Genomic DNA, 18,450 nt, shown 5'->3' with positions numbered 1-18,450 from the left:
GGACTGATTTATTGTTGATGATTTTCATATATTTTAAATGCTAAGGAAATATATTTTACATACTTTAGAAACTATGTTTATAAATTTTAAAGACTAGATGAGATAGAGTTTGCTCGATTTTTTCTCACAAATAAGAAAAAAATGCTTTTAAAAAACAAAAGAACGAGTTACTTGTCTTTCCCATATCTAAAAGAACGAAGTTGCCCTTACTATGCTATGATTGTTATTTATGTCGATGACATAAATATAGTATAACTTCTAAAGAGTTTTCAAAATATAGGTTGTTTAAAGAGATAATTTGGGTGAGACAAAAAAAAAAAAAATTGAGACGATGACCTAAGTAGAAGGATAAAGTTTTGTTTGAAATTACAAATTAGACATTTAACGAATTTTTTTTTTATCAAAGGTTATATAATGAAGGTACTAGATTGCTTTATACGGAAAAATCAGACCAGCTATACTTTTTGAGAGAATAAGGTCATTAGATGAACAAATATCCATGTAAAACTCAAGAAAAATTACGGAGAGTTATATGTCCCTGAATTACAATATCTTAGTAAAATTGGAGCATTAAATTTCATGTTAATTATACATGTCTTGATATATTTTTTGTCAAAAAAAAAATCTCTTGATATATTTTATCTTGTCGTTCGATTAACAAGATATAATTAGTCATTTATACAAGATATTAGAATAAGGTTCTTAACCAAAAAAAAAAAAGAATAAGGTTAAACCTGATAATTACTACTTTTCAATTATAATGTATATTATTTGTCTACCCTGGTAAAAAAACTATTGATTTACATCTGGTGGTACAACTATTTTATGAGTCTATCAAAAGAAATATATCAACCACAACATTGAATCATACAGAAATTTTAGTCTTAAACAAATCAAGTTAATAATGCATTTGGACGAGGTATGTATATATAGTTTTTCTTGGTTGGTATTTGGTAAGGACAATGCATGATATATGTAAGGTTTGGGGTTCAAACTTCAGCCATCATAAAAAAAAAAAAACTTTTGCTGAGAAAAATTACATTCCTTCCTTTTCAAAATGAATGTCATTTTCAGTTTTTAATGCAATAATAATTTTTTCTTTTCAATTGTGACCTTTAATTAATATTATATACACTACTTTCAAAGTTGATTAGGATAATTTGGTAAAATAACATATCTTTTTTTTTTTAATTAATACATTTTTTAATATGTGTGTAAAAATCTTAAATGACATTTATTTTGAAACTGATGGAGTAATGTTTTTAACTCTATGTTATGTAATATTGACTCTACAAATAAAATATGTAATGCATTTCAAATTATTTACTTTTATTTATCCCTTTGTATTTGAGTTTGATGTAGATGTATTATTTGATATTTGTATGGTGATGTAAAAGACAGATCAAGTGTTTATAATGCTTATTATATATATATATATATATATATATATATATATATATATATATATGTTGTTGATTATAAGTTTTAGTTGGATTGAAAAAACATATGTTAATCATTATTGATTAAGATAGACTAAAACAATTGAAACATTTCTTTTGAAGCTTATAAATCATATTTAACTTGTCATTGTCAAGACTATTGGGTTATCCTGAAACTATTATGATGTGAAAATTGATTATTTATTTATGGATATGTATTGAAGATTCAAAAGATTCTTCAATCCAATAACTTTTGTGTTCCTAGTTACCAAAGAAAGTTGAAAACTTGAAAATTTGAGCTTCTCACAATTTGAGAAATTCTATAATGTGATATTTGTGAATCAAGACATCAATAATAAAACCTATGTATTTACTGTATGATTACAATTGACGCATCAAATAAATGATTGTTGTCAATTCACAATCAAAAGTTGTGAGATTGTTTTCTCAACTAATTTGATTGGGAGTTCGTTTTCTAAAAATTTCACAAAGAACCTAAGTCTTAGGTCATAAAGCATCCAAAGTTAAGTGAATAACTTGCACTTATGAGATCATAACACCTAAATTCTACTTTAGGAGCATGTGATCATGTATGTTGAGCATATCAAATCAACCAGATACTATATGTAAATCATCTCCCTAATTAACAATTGATTTTAGGTTGATAGCCTAGTACTCCTCGTGTTAGTGAATTTTTGGATGTGTCGTGCATGGTTAAATTGCTTCAATATAATGCACTAAGTGAATCATAATAGAATCCTGAGAAAATGTATTTAATATTAACTTTTATCTATTATAAAATATCTTGAACTAGTAGTTGAAGCCTTGTTTACAATCTAATAGGTTGATTATTAGATGGTGAAATAATTTTCTTAGTATTACAGAGAGAGAATACACAACTAAAAATGTGAAATGAGCCTCCAAATGAATGAATTGAAATAATTATTATTTTCTTATCTTTATTTTCATAGAAATCTGTGTGAACTGAAAGTTCAAAAGATAGATCATTTTCAAAATTTCTAAACAGATATGGAGCATCAGAGAATTGTCGATTAAAAATGCTAAACACAACCAGATTCACATGAACAACTGACGTGTAAACCCAAATCGGGGGATGATTCCAACACGTTAAAAACAACAGACCGTTGCAGATTTTAACAAAACTACATATATTTTTGGGTTTTCAAACCAAACCAGACAACGACGACAGCATGGCTAGCCGCCACCATTGACAACCCAAAAAAGCAACAAGCCAAATCTTCGAGATCCACGTGACAACAACCAATCGAACCAACAAAGATCCATAATCAGAAAACCTATATTTTAAACAACCAAAACCAAACAAACAACAACTTTGATACAAACTGACAACAACAGCGGCATGAAATCAAACCACCTCCGTTAAAGTCATCAGACCAAGCAATACTAGCAACCACTCCATTCGGAGGTGGACAAGGTTGAAAACAAACTTATAATGGTTTCTAAAACAGCTTGTGAACGCCCATAAAACCAACACTACGGCGGCTGCTAGAAGAAAAAGACATCACCTATTGTTTCTGCATCTACCAAAGCTACTATTATCGGAGACATCTAGAGATCTAGGAGTGGAGGTCCTTTTTCGACTTCACCTTTGATAAATATATAAAAAAAATATATATAAAAAAATGACATAGTTTTGTTAGAAATAAATAAAAGAAAAACACACACACACAATACAAATATTGAAATCACGAAATCAAATTCGCTTTAATAATGGCATAATAATTTTTTATTTTTTTTTGCGATATTTGGGGTTCGAACTCCAGACCTTGCATATATTATACATTATCCTTATCAATTGAGTTAAACTCACGTGGACATAATAATAATGCATTTTAATAACGCTGAAAGTATCAAGTCGTTTAATGTTTAATTTCAATTGTATTTGTTAAATTTTATATTACGTTTCTTTAATTAATCAAGTATATTATTCATTCCATATTTTGCTAACCCTTAACATAACAACAAATTCATCCTTCAAATAAAAAACATAACAACAAAATCTATAACAAACCACTTCTGGAATTTTCCTAGTTTTAATCATAAACCAATTTTATTCCAATTGAATAATAGTACAATAATTTGGTTATAACACTTTCTTTTGTTTCATCTTATTAAGCATAAACTTTGTTTTACACATCGACTTCCATGAGATGATGAGTTGTACATGTGCTCCATGACCATGAGAACAAGTTTTGTCTCTGTTCCATCACAAACATGAATTGAAAGAAAAAAGGCAAATATTGTGACTTAAGGCTAGTAGGGTCGTTCATGCCCCCCATTCACATGTTTGTGTATCTTGTAATTAACTAATTATTGTCCAATATCATCATCCTGATGCTCCTCTTATTAGTCAGATTGTCCAACTGCAACATCGAGATTGGATTGTTAATTTTCATCATACCCTCTGTCAAGACATTGAGTGTGCAGATTGGCTTGCTAAGTATGGTGCTTCTTCTTCGGATGCTCTAAAGTTTTGGATTGTTTGTGCTCCTCAACTGCATCATTCCCTTCTGGATTATGCTCTTGGAGTTGCTCGCTTGAGATTGTAGTTTGATTTTGTTTTTATCATTTCATCTTGATAAAAAAAAAAAAAACTAATTATTGTCCAACCCGAACTGATGGCACACACAATAAGAAAGTTTATGTAATCAATAAAAGTAAGTTATAACTTTTGAGTGTGAGCTAAACTACTAAATTAGTTTATTGCATACTAATAACAAATCATGTTGAATTAAGAATATCCGTTTTGAACTTTTAGTTAACTACTGAACGTGAATGTTATCTCCAATTGGTTGAAAAATATAATCGCTTCAATTAGGTCTCCTGATGGTACGCACCCTATACTGGAGGATAAATGGACGATCATGCACCAAGTATGAGATTTTTCATTGTACATAAATATAAACATGTGGTAGTTCTACTATCAATCAAACAAGGTTAATCATAGACCATTTTTCTTTTACATGGTGCATCACTAAGAGACCGAATCATGTGTCATGAACATGCAAACACGATGGTCTAATTCTTGCCACGTCTGCACTATGAACACGACATCATCGAGCTGATGTGCAACCTGAGAGCCAAGATATATCTATATGATGGATGGTTGTAATAATCGTAGTTGTGCTGCGAGTAATGAGATAATCGAAGATGATGTGATTATTGTTGAAAACCTTTAGAAGGAAGAGAAGGTTGTTGACCATAAGAAGGTTAAAGATGAAGTTTTTTTGAAAGGGGAAGTAAAAATGGATGACTGTAGCATAGACTTTGAAATTTATGACAAGGAGTAAATTACTTTCTTCCCCAATCATTCCTTAGTCCCTTATAGTAAATGGACCATTCAAGATTCACTTAAAAAGTGAAGTGTTGTCCATCATACTCACCAGTGTGGCCAACTTCAATCAACTACATATAGAAATCAGTTTGCATCCAACACATTTTAATTAATTTAATTTCCCAAAACAATTTATTAAAACTCAATTTTCTCATTTCTGAAGCACAATATTTTCATCTTCCACGAACATTCCTGCTTTTGTTCCCTTCCACAAAGAAAAAAAAAAAAAAACATTTTCTGTGTACAGATAGTACATGCATTTCAAAACCCACAACACAGATTATCACAAAAAAAACAAATTTCTTGAAAAATAAAAACCCCAAATGTCAGAAAATAGAACTCAACACACAAACATATACATAATCGTAGATTTAGCCTCATCTTGCTAAATCAAAACCTTATTATAAACATAAATATTAGATATTAGATACACAGTACAATTCATAATAATTTTACAATAATATAATAGAAGAAACAACATCACATAATCAAGCAACAGGTTTAAAGGAAGTAAGATTCTTCAAATGAAGCCAAGGTTTCTCCCAAACAAGTGCTTCATAATTCTTCGTCGCAGAAACAACTTTCGCAGCCAACACAAGACGATAATTCGTACCAGAAACCACTTGTGTCTCACCTTTGATCACTTTCACGAAACTCAGTTTCGAACCAGATTGTTTACCGTACTCTGTCACTGCGAATTTCGCGATCTCAACCACCTGTGGGTCTTTCACGTTCTTGATTGGGGTCCACCCACCGACAAGAGCATCCTTACCATCGGAAACGGTAAAGACCGACACAACAGATAGAAAAAGAACGAAGATTGCAACGTTGTAAAGTTTCATCGCTAAGAAAAGTAAAAAATTGATTTGTTTTTTCAATACAAGATTTGCTTATGAATTTCTAATTATTTTCTAAGATGATATGGTTGTGGCTATTTATAAGGCGTGAGTTATGGGGCTTCTTAGATTTGATAGGTACGTGTCGGGTTTTACGGATTTGCCCCTGGATATTAGTTTGGAATAATCACGCGTTTTCGTGCTAATTTCTGTTATAATTTTACAAATCCGTGACTGGGATGTACTTAAGTAATTGGATCATGATGGCTTTCTGTCTAAGCAAAGAAAAAATCGTGATTGGAATATTGGATTGCCTTAATTAAATATTTAAATAAGAAAATCCACTTATTTTTCACAAAAGGACAAATAAGGAAATTTGGTTCATAACTATTCTCTCGTTTTTATCCCAAGTGTCAAACTTATTTTTCTTTTCAATTTTGGTTAGTCACTAGGCCTATTAGATTGGCTATAATTTCACCGTGGATAAGGTATTTGAGTGTTCTGCATGTATTATACAATATTCATATTAATGAATTTAAGCGCACAAGCAGTGCTAGATCTTGAATTTAAACCGTTAAGAAATATATATTAACAAAAATTTGAAGATGTCATTAATTGAAATAGAGGGGGTGTTGAACCTGCGACCTTTAATACATTTGCCAAGCGCTTTTCCACTATATCAGACGAAAATTAATGACACATCATGGCTAATATCATATATATTAAAACCTTGGGGGTACCATGGGTCCAAAGGAAGATCCGCCATTGTTTACGGTGATTTTCCACTAGGCCAGACGGAAGTTAATGACACATCATGGTTAATATCATATATATATATATATATATATATATAGAAACATTGGGGATATCATGGGTCCCAAGGAAGATCCGTCACTGTTTACTAGGACATAAATATTTTAGTTTTAATAAGTTATTTTATTATACAAATCAATGCAACTAATAATCATGTTTTAAAAAAATCATAAACAACATGTAAATAAAACATGTGAGTTTGTAAGACTTGGTTCAAAGTATAATGTTGAATTTGTTTACCAGTCACGTTCACTCGGGTTTGAATTCGAGACTTTGTAAATGCGTGTGTGCGAGTTTTAAGCAGTCATTGCTACTTCGTCCATGAATAAAAAAAATGGATGGAACATAAAATAAGAATACATTAATATCTCTCTCTCTCTAGAAAAGACATTCGTACAAATCTGAATTATACATAAAAAGAAATACAAATTCAATTTTGTAAATCTCGAAAAGAATATTTTGTAAACAAACTCACAACAACTAAATTCATAGCATAAAATGACAATGCTTACGAATGCGATAATATATACTCTTTGAATTTGTAATGTTGATGTACAAGTCATTGATCGAGCCAACAATGACAAACAACTAAATTATGGTTAAATATATAAGTAATTGTTTATATATGACTTTTACCTACACACCAATGCATAATTGACATCAAAATTATTGATAAAGATATTAAATCAATTTTTTTTAGCTAAAATGATTTCAAAGAAATCTATCATATGCATCTATAATTACCATTAATATTATCGTACTTTTAAATTTGTACAACTAGTAACAAAATGACAATAGTATATTTTTTAAGGTTAGAAAATGTCATCCTCCAACATGGTCATTGGTCAAAAACGGACTTAAAAAACTGCCGTTGGATTTGAAGAGCTGGTGGTAACAAAACAAATGAAATTATTTGGGTAGTTGGATATGAATGATGAATAGATTTGGCAGACACGGATCAAAACGCAAAACTATGCGCGCTAAGGAAATAAATGATGTGAACCTTATCTTATAGGTGTATCTTATATAAAAATAGTGTAAATTTAGAAATAAATCTATGTGATGTACTCTAGTCCACAAGTGAACATGAAGAAGCATCCAATTCCACATCCCGTGATAAAGACGTTTAGGACCCAAGCCTCCACATTGCTTCAAAGATATGTCTACAATTATTGATATTTTAAATTAATTTATAAGACTAGTTCTTAATCTAATGTTTTGTTATTGTAATTGCCCAAGGAATTTGGTGCTTAGCGGATTCTTTGATCAACTGATTAACCATTTGATCAGATGATCATATGATCATAAATAACTCATATCGATAATAATGATTCTCTTATTTCATCACGTGATTATATCGAGAAAGAGATTTATTTATTTTTTATTATGAGAAAGAGATTTATTTATCAGTTGTGAGTTTGTAGATTAATCTAAAGAGTGTATATGGTGTTACCCATCTTTTGAATTAGCCAATGCGTCATTTTTGTTGTGATGATTGGAGTTTGAACCCTGAACCTTACATATATTATGCATTGTTCTACCAATTGAGTTAAACTCATGATGACGGTCAATGCGTCATTTGATTGCATTAGGTAATATTTAAATAAATAAAATTACTTTTGTGACTTAGAGATTGGGTTTTGAAAAAGTTGGAGTCATGTATACCAATACCAATACTATAAAGCTAGAATCCGAAGATACTATATGGATCGACATTTGAAGTATCATATTTAAAAGAGTAGTGTTATTTGAACAACTCTTTTAATACAACTTTTGTGACAATCTTGTTATTCTTTCTTCGCATTGGTCAATAACAATGGAGAGAGAAAAATGAAAAGAGAGAATAAGAAGATAATATGAGTATGAGAGAGAAAGTTGTACAAAAATTATGTAAAAATAGTTGTACAAATATCATTTCTTTATTTAAAATTACATTGGAACAAGGGTATAAGTAAAAAAAAAAAAATAGCAAATAATTAATATGACTTGTTAGTGTAGTACAATACAATTCAACTAGTACCAATTTTTGGATCATTTTCTCATTGTCGTGAAAGTAACTTCTCAACAATTTAAAGTTATTGTATAAAAATTAACTTTTAGAGTTACTTTTTCTCACTTTCCAATTTATAAATTTAATTTTTAATTTATGTGGTTGTGTGTAGAAAAAGCTAAAATCGTGTGAGGGAATAGTTTGAATTAGTACTTATGAGAGATATTGAATTTACTTTAGTAGGTAGTTTCATTTAAAAATATTAATAAATCATATGTACAGTGGATCTTATACGTGGCCCATTTAAGTTTAAAGACTCTTCTACTATTTTGGATGCTCGCAATTAGTTTCAATTAGTTTCAATTTTTTTGCATCCTCCTATCACGATTGTGAAAGTAACTTTTCATCACTTTTAAAGTTAATTTTTTTTTTTTCCATCTTTGAGTTGAAAAAGCTAAATCTTGTGGGAGACTGATTTAATACAAAAAAAAAATAAAAATACTACTAGTACTTATAATCTAGAATAGATAACAGTTGAAATTTGAAGATGCTATTCATGCATGTGTAGGGAATGGATGGCTATGATTATCTCGTGCAATGTGTGTGACATTCATTAACACAAAAATAGACAAACATCAATTTATCTACTGCAATTGATGGACAAGAGACATCTTGCACAAAACTAGAAATAAGTTCCAATCGTATTAAATATTTATGCACGAATGACTTACACAATAGCCAACCCTAGCTTTAATATATGGGTTTACCAGCAGAATGACCTACACAATAGAAATATCACACTCAAGCCATTATTTCTCTTCAAGACATCAAAGAACTTTACAAGAGAAAAGAAGCCATAAACCTTGGCCAAATTCATCACCAGTTAGTGTAGAATGTTAAACTACGTGAGATCGTATGAAACATAAATGATAAAAATGATAAAGAAAACCGATAAAATAAGTAATATTTGTTTAATTTTTTATTGACTACCTAACTCACATTTTACATAATATAAGATCATGGTAATAGTCCTCGTGAGCTTAGCTCAGTTGGTATGGACAATGCATAATATATGCAAGGTTTGGGGTTTCAACCCCTGCCACCACAAAAAAAAAAAATCATGGTAATAGCATACTGGATCATGATAATTTGTGCAATAAGAACACTTGTTAAAAAATTCAAGATTAATATTTTACATTAAAAATAATAAATTTTGATTTTTAAAAAGTTGAATGCATGATTTTAAGATGATATTTTACGGTAAACGAGTCTTCCTTAGAAAGAAAAAAAGGAACAAAGTCTTCCTACCTTTTTATGGTAAAAAAAAAAAGTCTTCATGATTTTTGAAAAAAGTGTTGCTATATTAGTCGTGAGAATTTTTTCCCGAATCTAAAAATCAACCAACACATTATGCTATTTGTGTCGAAAAATATCACAGAAACATACGCATCCTCTTGTTTCTAACATCGTGAATTTTTGTGTCTGTGATTTGAAGTTATAATCAATTGTGGTGAACCGTTTGCAAAGTGAATGAATTACACATTTCATGTCTTTTCCCATGCACATGTAGCACGCTGGAGTTTTGTTTCGGCTTCTATTTCATTTGATTAAATGTTCTATTAAAAACAAATATAACAAATGAAGTGGAATAACATATTATAATAAATATAATTTTATATCAAAAAAATTCATATACATAAACTTTTTATATGGTAAAAAAAAGAATTTTTTTCATTGAGTATAAGTAGATTTTCTATACCTACGACTTTATTAACCATCACTAACAGTGTCCATAGGTATATGCCAATTGTTTTGCAGTGATTTCAATTAGAAATTAAATTGAAAAAGTTTAAATTGTGTTTACATTAAATAAATCTTCAATAGATTAGTGAGGTGAAATGATTAACAACTTTACAAGGAATCCATAAGAGTTAGAAATTAAATTGAAAAAGTTTGAATTGTGTTTACATTAAAATAAATCTTCAATATATTATTGAGGTGAAATGATTGACAACTTTACAAGGAATTCATAAGAGTTCTACATCTTATCTATTAAAAGTGGTACTTTGGAATTATTTTAATGATAAAATGTGATATAAATCTTTACAGCTCAAAAACTAAAAGATTAATATCCTTTAGGAAAAAAAAACTAAGATTAACATAAAAACTAATAATTTAGATATTATAAAGTCTATTTTAATTCGTAAAATAAAGTCTCTTTAAAATGATTGTCTTAATTATGCCACAAAACATGGAAGACCTTCGCCAACTACCACTCATGAAAGTGGCTGTTTCTTCATTTTCATTTTGGTTTCCAAAAACTTAGGTTTTTGTACGCATATAGAATGAAAGAAAATTTCTAGAATGAGCATATGGTGAAATTTTGTACGCAATATAAAATGATATCAAGATCACTCTTAATTGAATCAAATTTCACAAATAAGTTTCAAAGAGATAAAAAAGAAAGAAAGTATAACAAGGGTGAGACCTCATCAATCCTCTAACTCAATTAACATTCATATTTTTTTTTGAAAAATACATGTTCATGATTTGTAATGAGTGTGTACGCCACATCTCATTAATTTTTTAATTAATGAACTATTGAAATTCCTATCCATTTAACTCCTTTTTTTACATAATTTCCTTTTACCCTCTAAAAACAATCATATACAAAAAAATTATAAACACAAGAACATAAATTTGGAAAAGAAGTCCATGTGGTTATTATCCAATGAGAGTTTTCATCTGCCACCTATTGCGTACCATCATTTGTTCCATAAACAATAGATCCTGCAAAAGCAAACCTTAGACATCAAAATTCTTTTTCAACCAAATTAGTATACTCAAAGCAAATCTCTATTAGAACAATGGACACGGCATGTTAGCAACGATAATAATTTAAGTAAATAAATTTATTAAATGTAATCACATGTGTCAGTATCGTGTTGATATCAGACACCATAGTTCAAACACACTTTCGATCGGAAAACAACGACAATAACAACTTACCAAGTGTTGGCATGAGAAGAGCCAGAACAGAAACTCCAGCAACCTTAAGTGGCACACCAACTTTAAGCATGTCTTTAATTTCAATATGTCCAGTGGCAAATCCAACAACATTTGAAGGTGTTGATGTTGGAAGCCAGAATGCAAACTCAGTTGCTATACCACCAGGGATCATAAGAAGAAGTGGATGAACATGCATATTTATGGCTATGTGATACAAAAGTGGAACAAGAAGTGTGGCTGTGGCATCATTGGAAGTGATGAATTCAGTGATAATGCTACATAGTAGACTAACAGCAGGAACAATTGCTAAGTATGGAACATCTTTTAAGAATTCTAAGGCTTTTGACATTACATCAGCTAGACCACTAGATTGTACTCCATCTGCTAAGGCAAATCCAGCTCCTAGAAGCAAAATTAGGTTCCATGGTAACTTTTTGCATTCATTCCAGTCCATTAGCTTCTCCCCATTTTGCTTCATGTTTGGGATTATGAATAATAAGACAGCTGCTAGTACCTACATTAATAGCATGACATTTTCGTATTTAAGTCTATAATTCTTGGTGTAATGGTTAGTCATTATAGAGTAAAAAAGTATAGTAGTCCAACAATGTTCTTTAAGAAAAAACATGTTGATTTGTTATCAAGTGGGTTGACTTTGAGAAAATCACGGAAGTCACTATGTGTTTATTCAATCCATCGTGATATTAAATATGCACACAAAAAAAAAAATAGTTCATGTTTGGATTATTTAAGTGGATGTTTGAATTGATAGTAAATATGATGAAATCATGAAGTGATAACATAATTTTGACAAAATCTATATTTTTGAGTTTTAACACAGTATCGTTGTCATTGTAGTTTCCTCAAATTCATCATCAATACAAATAGACACTTTCCATACTTAGTCTAAAGTATGGAAAGTGTCTATTTGATTTTCAAAATTCAAAAGTAATTTTTGATGAAGACTAAAAAATCCTTAAAATTATCAATTGACCAAAATTTGAAAATTAAAAGATTAAATTGTTATTTTTATTTTTATAGATATTTTTATTGACAAAACAGACGACTCTTCACGTGCCGTCTCTTGTGTTGGCATTTTTAGGGATTTGAGAGGTTCAATTGTTGGGTGTTTTTCTTTTTTCACGAGGAATGTGTTTTTGAAGTCGAGTTAACGACTGCTATTATGGCTATTGAAATTGGTTTTGGTTAAGGTTGACATGGTCTTTGGTTGAAATGTGATTCCTTGCTTGTGGTGAAAGCTTTTAAGAAGATCTTAGTCTATTCAATGGAGATTAAAGAACATATAGGGCAATGCTTTTCAATTGTTGTATCAAATGAATTTTTTTAATAATCTAGATAGTCTTCCTTTCTTTAGATTAGTTTGATGTTTTTTTCTTACATGAGTTGGTTTTTGTCCCCATGTTTGTCTTTTCTTGTTTTAATAAAGATTTGCAGGATGGAATAGATAGTTTTGTGCCAATAATATAGTTGAAATGAAAGAATCCCATTTGAAAGTAATTTTGCTTAATAAAAAAATTGTATTGTTAAAAGAAGTAGAAATACTTACACTGATGCTTCCATCACCAACAAGGCCATGGAACAAAACTCCCCATCCAGGTAAGTCATCTGATATTCTTCTTGTCATCCATAGTACTATCAACAACTGTATTATTAACCACACACCTATATTAATTCGTTGGAAAACAAAATAAATTTCTTCTTGATTAAGATAACCAAAAAAAGTTAAAATTTATAGTTAGACATACCCCAAATACACATAACACCATCTTTTCAGCAAAAGACATGGGACCTGCAAAAACCCGTCACAGAGTTACAACTTGTTTAATTAAGAGCATATGTTTGAAATATTTTTGTCATTTCTACTTCAAAAATAAAAACTATATAAAAGATATTTATGTGAATTTTAGGATGCAGTGTGCACAATTCTCATGTTAGAGAAAAATGAGAGCTGACTTGATAAAAAAAGTGGGATGTTACAAAGCTTGAGGATTTATTCCTAGCAAATACTAACGTTTAATTTTGGAGACATCCTATTCAGCATGAAAAACGTGATATAAAGTGATCAATCTTTATAGAAAAAAAGGTGACCAATCAATTAAGTTGCTATTTCTAGAAAAATATACAGTTAGGTTAAAAATCATTTCTATCATGCCACACATTGTTGTGCAAAACAGTTTGGCAACTTTTAGCACTGGTCAATTTTTAATTCCTGATTCTTTTGATTTCTTTTAGGAAAATGTTAACCTTTCTTTTAACATGACCCTTTCTTTTATTTCCTCAATTTTTTTTTATTTTTTTTTTTCTGTTACAACCTTAATCTTTTTTATTCTATTAAAGGGTAAGATTTAACCACAACATATCTTGTACCGCAAAAAAAAAGGCATATCAAATATATATTCAAATAGGTTAGAAGTGAGAAACTTACCAAGAGCTTCAAGGTCTCTCTTCAAGAGAGCTCTATCCAAATAATCAGACAAAGCCCTACTCGACCCCTTTCGAACATAAATCAAACATAGTATACACCAAAAGCAGAGAAGCAACAAAACAGCCACAGGGAACCCAAAGAAAAACCAAGAATTGAAGCTTATTGGTTTTGCTTCAGGGGCAAGGCTTTTCCACATTCCAATTATTATCAAGTTCACACCTGTTCCTGTTAGAGTGCTTATCCCTCCAATTGGTGTAGCATACACCACTGTTAGAATCACTGCTCTACTGAACTTGTTCATTAATTCTGGCTGCTCCTCCGCTGGTGGTAGCCGGTGTAGGATTCCGGTTGCTACCGGCATCATCATAACCGCTGTTGCCACATTGTGTAACCACATGCTCACGAAAAATGTGGTTGCACATAGACCTAATAGTAGCATTGATGGATTCAGTGGATCGCCACAAAACACCAAGGTTACCTGTAGGCAGGGACCATGCCATATTTTATCGTATTATAAATAAATGAGTTTAATTTTGATATGATGTCAGTGTAAAATGTTTCAACATAATTGTAGCACGCACGATGTAAATTTAGCAAAACTAATCCTATCAAGACGTCAATTTAATATGAAATTATTACAATTTGAAGATACTAATTGAAATGAACTTGTTTGATCATAATAGTTCTTTTTGAGAATTTTAATTTCTTAAGTTGTCTAACATAAACTTGTGTTTTGGAGAAGGGAAATTCAATTTAGATCCAAGGGTTTGCAGTGCCTGCAGGGTCCAACACGATTAAGAACTTTTTAAATTTTACAATTATTTTTAACCTTTGCTAATAAATATTGATTAAATTGAAAATGCCTAAATTTTTTTATAATTATTTAAATATGATTCCTTTAATCCTTTCAAAAAAAGTATGATTCCTTTAATTTTTAATATGTTCTTTACTGCATAATCAATACAAAATAATTTGTAATTTTTTTTTGAGCTCGTAGCATTTTTTTTAAGAGTTTGTTGTATCCATTTGCTTTGATAGTTCTCTTTAAAAAAAAGAGAAATGATATTTGTACAACTTTTGTTTTTAATCTCTCTCTTAATTTTCTCTCTCTCTCTCTCTATATTCTTTTTGACCAATAAGAAGAGAGAACAACAAAGTTGTCTCAAAGGTTATACCAAAATGGTTGTTAAAATATCATTACTATTAAAAAAAAATTGTTATTTGAACAACCATTTAGTTGACAACTTATGAGACAGTCATAATTTACAAAGAAAAAGTAGATATTTGCACGAAAACCAAAGCAATAGAGAGATAAAGTAAAAAGTAATGTGAATATGAGAGAGAAAGTTATCACAAAATGGACGTTCGAATATCATTTCTAAAAAAAACACATGCTTTGATTGTGTGATATACATGTATACTACTGATTATTTATACATATGCTTTGACACATACATGACCTACATGATATTGAACCATGAGCACATGTTTAAGTATCAATCATGTCACACACACGTTGGCCATGCTATTTAAGTACTATGAATTACTCCCCTAAAAAAATACTATAAGTTACTGTTCAAAATTAATTAAAAAAAGAGAGTATTCAATCATTTTCAGACACGTAACAGCATTTTTTTTTTAAAGACCTAACATCAATTTTAATTAATCTAATAATTTCAAGAGAATGAAAATAGAAATTTGTCATCCTCTGAAAGGGAGAATAAGTCCAAAGCTTCAAACATTTTTTACAGCCAACAGCTGAGCATATATTCAAATAAAATATTTCCACAAAGATTACAAGACACAAACATAAACCAAATCCGATCAATTAACATTAAAACAAGATTAATTTGAAACTTGGAAACATAAACAACAACTGAATTAATGTTTTAAAAATTGAACTGAATATGATGATTTTTGAACCATGAAACGAGATTGTCTACTATTGGATTATTTAAACAGTTCAACTGCTGTTTTGTTCGAACTATAATTTGAAGATTTTATTTAATTAATGTCCGTGATAACAACTCGGTTGACACAGACTTTGCGACATGTAGGGATTGAAACTCGAATAAAGGATTTCTACTTATTCATATTAAATGTGACTTTCTGATTCAATATTTAAAAGAAATTGTGCAAAATTTAAGCATTGGAATACTCACATTCAAAGCCAATCTTCTATGCACGTTGTATCGTTCCACAGCAAGAGCAAGTATGAAACTTCCCAAAACAAGTGTAATCACATCATCCATATAAGAATGAGCAACAGTATCAGCTGAAGCAATTCCAAAGAGAGGAAACAAAAAGAGGGGACACATGGAAGTAACAGGAAGTGGAACAGCATTAGTGATCCACCACGTGAAAACCCAAGCAATCACACCAAGCATTTTTGTGCTTGTCGTAGGAGCATCTAGCTTCACTAGGAGACAAATAATAATTGACAATAATGGTCCTAAAATTATATAAAAGTTTTGAAGGTTTAAGATTGAAAATATTGTAATGGAATTATTGTTGGGTGTTTCTTGGATTGGTTCTTGAAGGGGTAGAAGTGTCGCATTGAGAGAGTCTTCTCCAGCCATGTTGGGAGGTGGAATAATTATGGAAAAATGGCGGCTATGGTTGGAAAGGACACGTTTGAGAGATATATATGAAGTGTGAGGCTTTTTTATTCATGAGTTTTTTCCACATGATATAGAAGTAGCCAAGATCGTTTTTTGGTCGAGTAGTTAAAATGGCTAGAAATGCATCTATTAAAAGTGAATAAGTGGGGAGTTTGGGTTCGAACTTCGTCCCTATTTATTACAATGTATTGTTCTTGTCAATTGCTTTCTTCTATTATATTAGAACTGGTCGAGGTTGGGCTATGCCGTGCATCTTTACTCCATTTAAGAGGGCTCCATTTACACCTATTCGATGCATAAATGTACGACACATTGCAAAAACATAATTAAAGACTCGGATTAAAAGATTAAAAATAAGCATTTGTTCACTGGAAAAAAAATCATACACGCGCTCTCTCTCAAAAAGCCCCACGTTCCTTCTTCTTCTCTGAATTCTCGCCGGTGCCGTCCGATTGTCTCTGTCTGATGAAATTAACTAGTTCGAGATCAACAGGAAAAAACAAAACAAAAAAAAAAAAAAACAAAACAAAACGATCCAAATTGATATCAAGGGAGATATTGAAATTGAAAACTGAAACAAGAAATCAATCTACAAAATCTTCCAATAACAACAAAAGTAAAACAGAAAAGGTGAGGGAATTATTCTTTGGAAGATAAATTTGCAGCATTTGAATTTCGATTGATAGAAGGTCAGCCAAGTAATAGGGTTAAAAAGATAATATCACCGTTTTTAAGAATATCCCAACATATGGTTGTTTCTGAGGAATAAGGAGAGGAAGATATTGTTTACGAGAGAGGAAGAAGTGGAAGCGCTAAGATTTTGTTTTTTCAATGAACAAATGCCTATTTTTAATCTTTCAATCTGAACCTTTGGTTATGTTTTTACCGCATGTCATACATCTATGCAGTGAACATGTATAAATGGAGCCCTCCTAAATGGAGCAAAGATGCACTCATGCCATCAGACCTCAAATTTTTGGAGCTCAAAATATTTTCTTTTTATATTTAAAGTACTAAAATAATAGTTATACATAGTGAACGTGAAGAATTTGTTGTTCTCATGAACTTATCTCAGTTGGCAGGAACATTGCATAATATATGTAGGGGTCGGGGTTCGAACCCCAAATACCCCTCACTTATTCTTCTCTAAGAGATTAATTTTTAGGCACTAGACTACTTAAAAAAAGTGAATAATTGGTTAATGCATTTATGGTTTAGAGCATGATCATGGGTTCAAACTTCATCTCGTCGATGATATGTATGTAATTTTTTTATGATTATTTTCATATGATAATTTGTAAAAGTATATTTTAGAAAGGAAAAAATTAATTAGAATTGAAAATTGTAAATTTTGTCATTTAGGTTAATGATTTTCTTTAAACCATATATTTTAAGTAAATAGGAACAAGATTTTTCAATATTCTTCTCCAACAAACCGGCTCTAGTTTTTTCTCTTCTAGTTTCTTCATTGAGGGATGGTTTTGGGTCAATTTTTGACATGAAATCAACATTCTTCATCTTTTTCTTTCTATTTAAATAAGGGATTTTCACATAAATCTAAGATTTTTCTTCGTGATTTCGTCATCTTATTGTGGTGGTGTGTTGTTCGTCATCTTGTGCGTCATTGTTTGTTTTTCCGTCTTGTTGTGGTGTTCATTTGATTCATTTTGAAAGAACGATTATTCAATCAAAGATTTTGACGTAAACCGGGGACATGAGTATTCCAGACACTTTAATTTTATCATGTATTTTTGTAGGCATTATGTCGTTATATGCTACTCATTAATTTGGATGTTGTGAATTTTTTCGCATATTCATCATTTACGTTTTTAGCCGTGTTGAATGATGTACTCTGTCGATTTGAATGAATGAATATCGTTTTGTTTTTGTCAAATTAATTTTTCTTTCAACTCACTTTAA

General features: G+C 30.4%; 2 protein-coding genes across 2 annotated transcripts; both read right to left on the bottom strand.

Moving 5' to 3' along the window:
• Positions 1-5,141: 5,141 nt before the first annotated feature.
• Positions 5,142-5,862, bottom strand: LOC11409521 (cysteine proteinase inhibitor 5). Its single transcript, XM_003594193.3, has one exon. It carries the CDS (start codon positions 5,655-5,657, stop codon positions 5,304-5,306), a length of 354 nt encoding a protein of 117 aa, XP_003594241.1. The 5' UTR covers positions 5,658-5,862; the 3' UTR covers positions 5,142-5,303.
• Positions 5,863-11,000: 5,138 nt separating this feature from the next.
• On the bottom strand, positions 11,001-17,023 carry LOC11413586 (tonoplast dicarboxylate transporter). Its single transcript, XM_003594192.4, has 6 exons — positions 16,072-17,023; positions 13,910-14,387; positions 13,230-13,273; positions 13,031-13,126; positions 11,464-11,977; positions 11,001-11,244 (listed from the first exon to the last, which is right to left on the bottom strand). Exons 1-6 carry the CDS (start codon positions 16,486-16,488, stop codon positions 11,207-11,209), a joined length of 1,587 nt encoding a protein of 528 aa, XP_003594240.2. The 5' UTR covers positions 16,489-17,023; the 3' UTR covers positions 11,001-11,206.
• Positions 17,024-18,450: the final 1,427 nt, after the last annotated feature.

The sequence above is a fragment of the Medicago truncatula genome, chromosome 2 (assembly GCF_003473485.1).
Source record: "Medicago truncatula cultivar Jemalong A17 chromosome 2, MtrunA17r5.0-ANR, whole genome shotgun sequence".
In the NCBI taxonomy this organism is placed as follows: domain Eukaryota; kingdom Viridiplantae; phylum Streptophyta; class Magnoliopsida; order Fabales; family Fabaceae; genus Medicago; species Medicago truncatula.
This window is presented reverse-complemented; position numbering and strand designations above follow the sequence as displayed.

Excerpts from the sequence above, each read along its gene's own strand:
- LOC11409521 (XM_003594193.3), bottom strand. The coding sequence starts at position 5,657 with ATGAAACTTTACAACGTTGCAATCTTCGTTCTTTTTCTATCTGTTGTG.
- LOC11413586 (XM_003594192.4), bottom strand. The coding sequence starts at position 16,488 with ATGGCTGGAGAAGACTCTCTCAATGCGACACTTCTACCCCTTCAAGAA. Across the intron at positions 13,274-13,909 it reads GAGAGACCTTGAAGCTCTTG|GTCCCATGTCTTTTGCTGAA; the intron begins GTAAGTTTCTCA and ends GGGTTTTTGCAG. Across the intron at positions 13,127-13,229 it reads TGGTGTTATGTGTATTTGGG|TTGTTGATAGTACTATGGAT; the intron begins GTATGTCTAACT and ends TTAATAATACAG.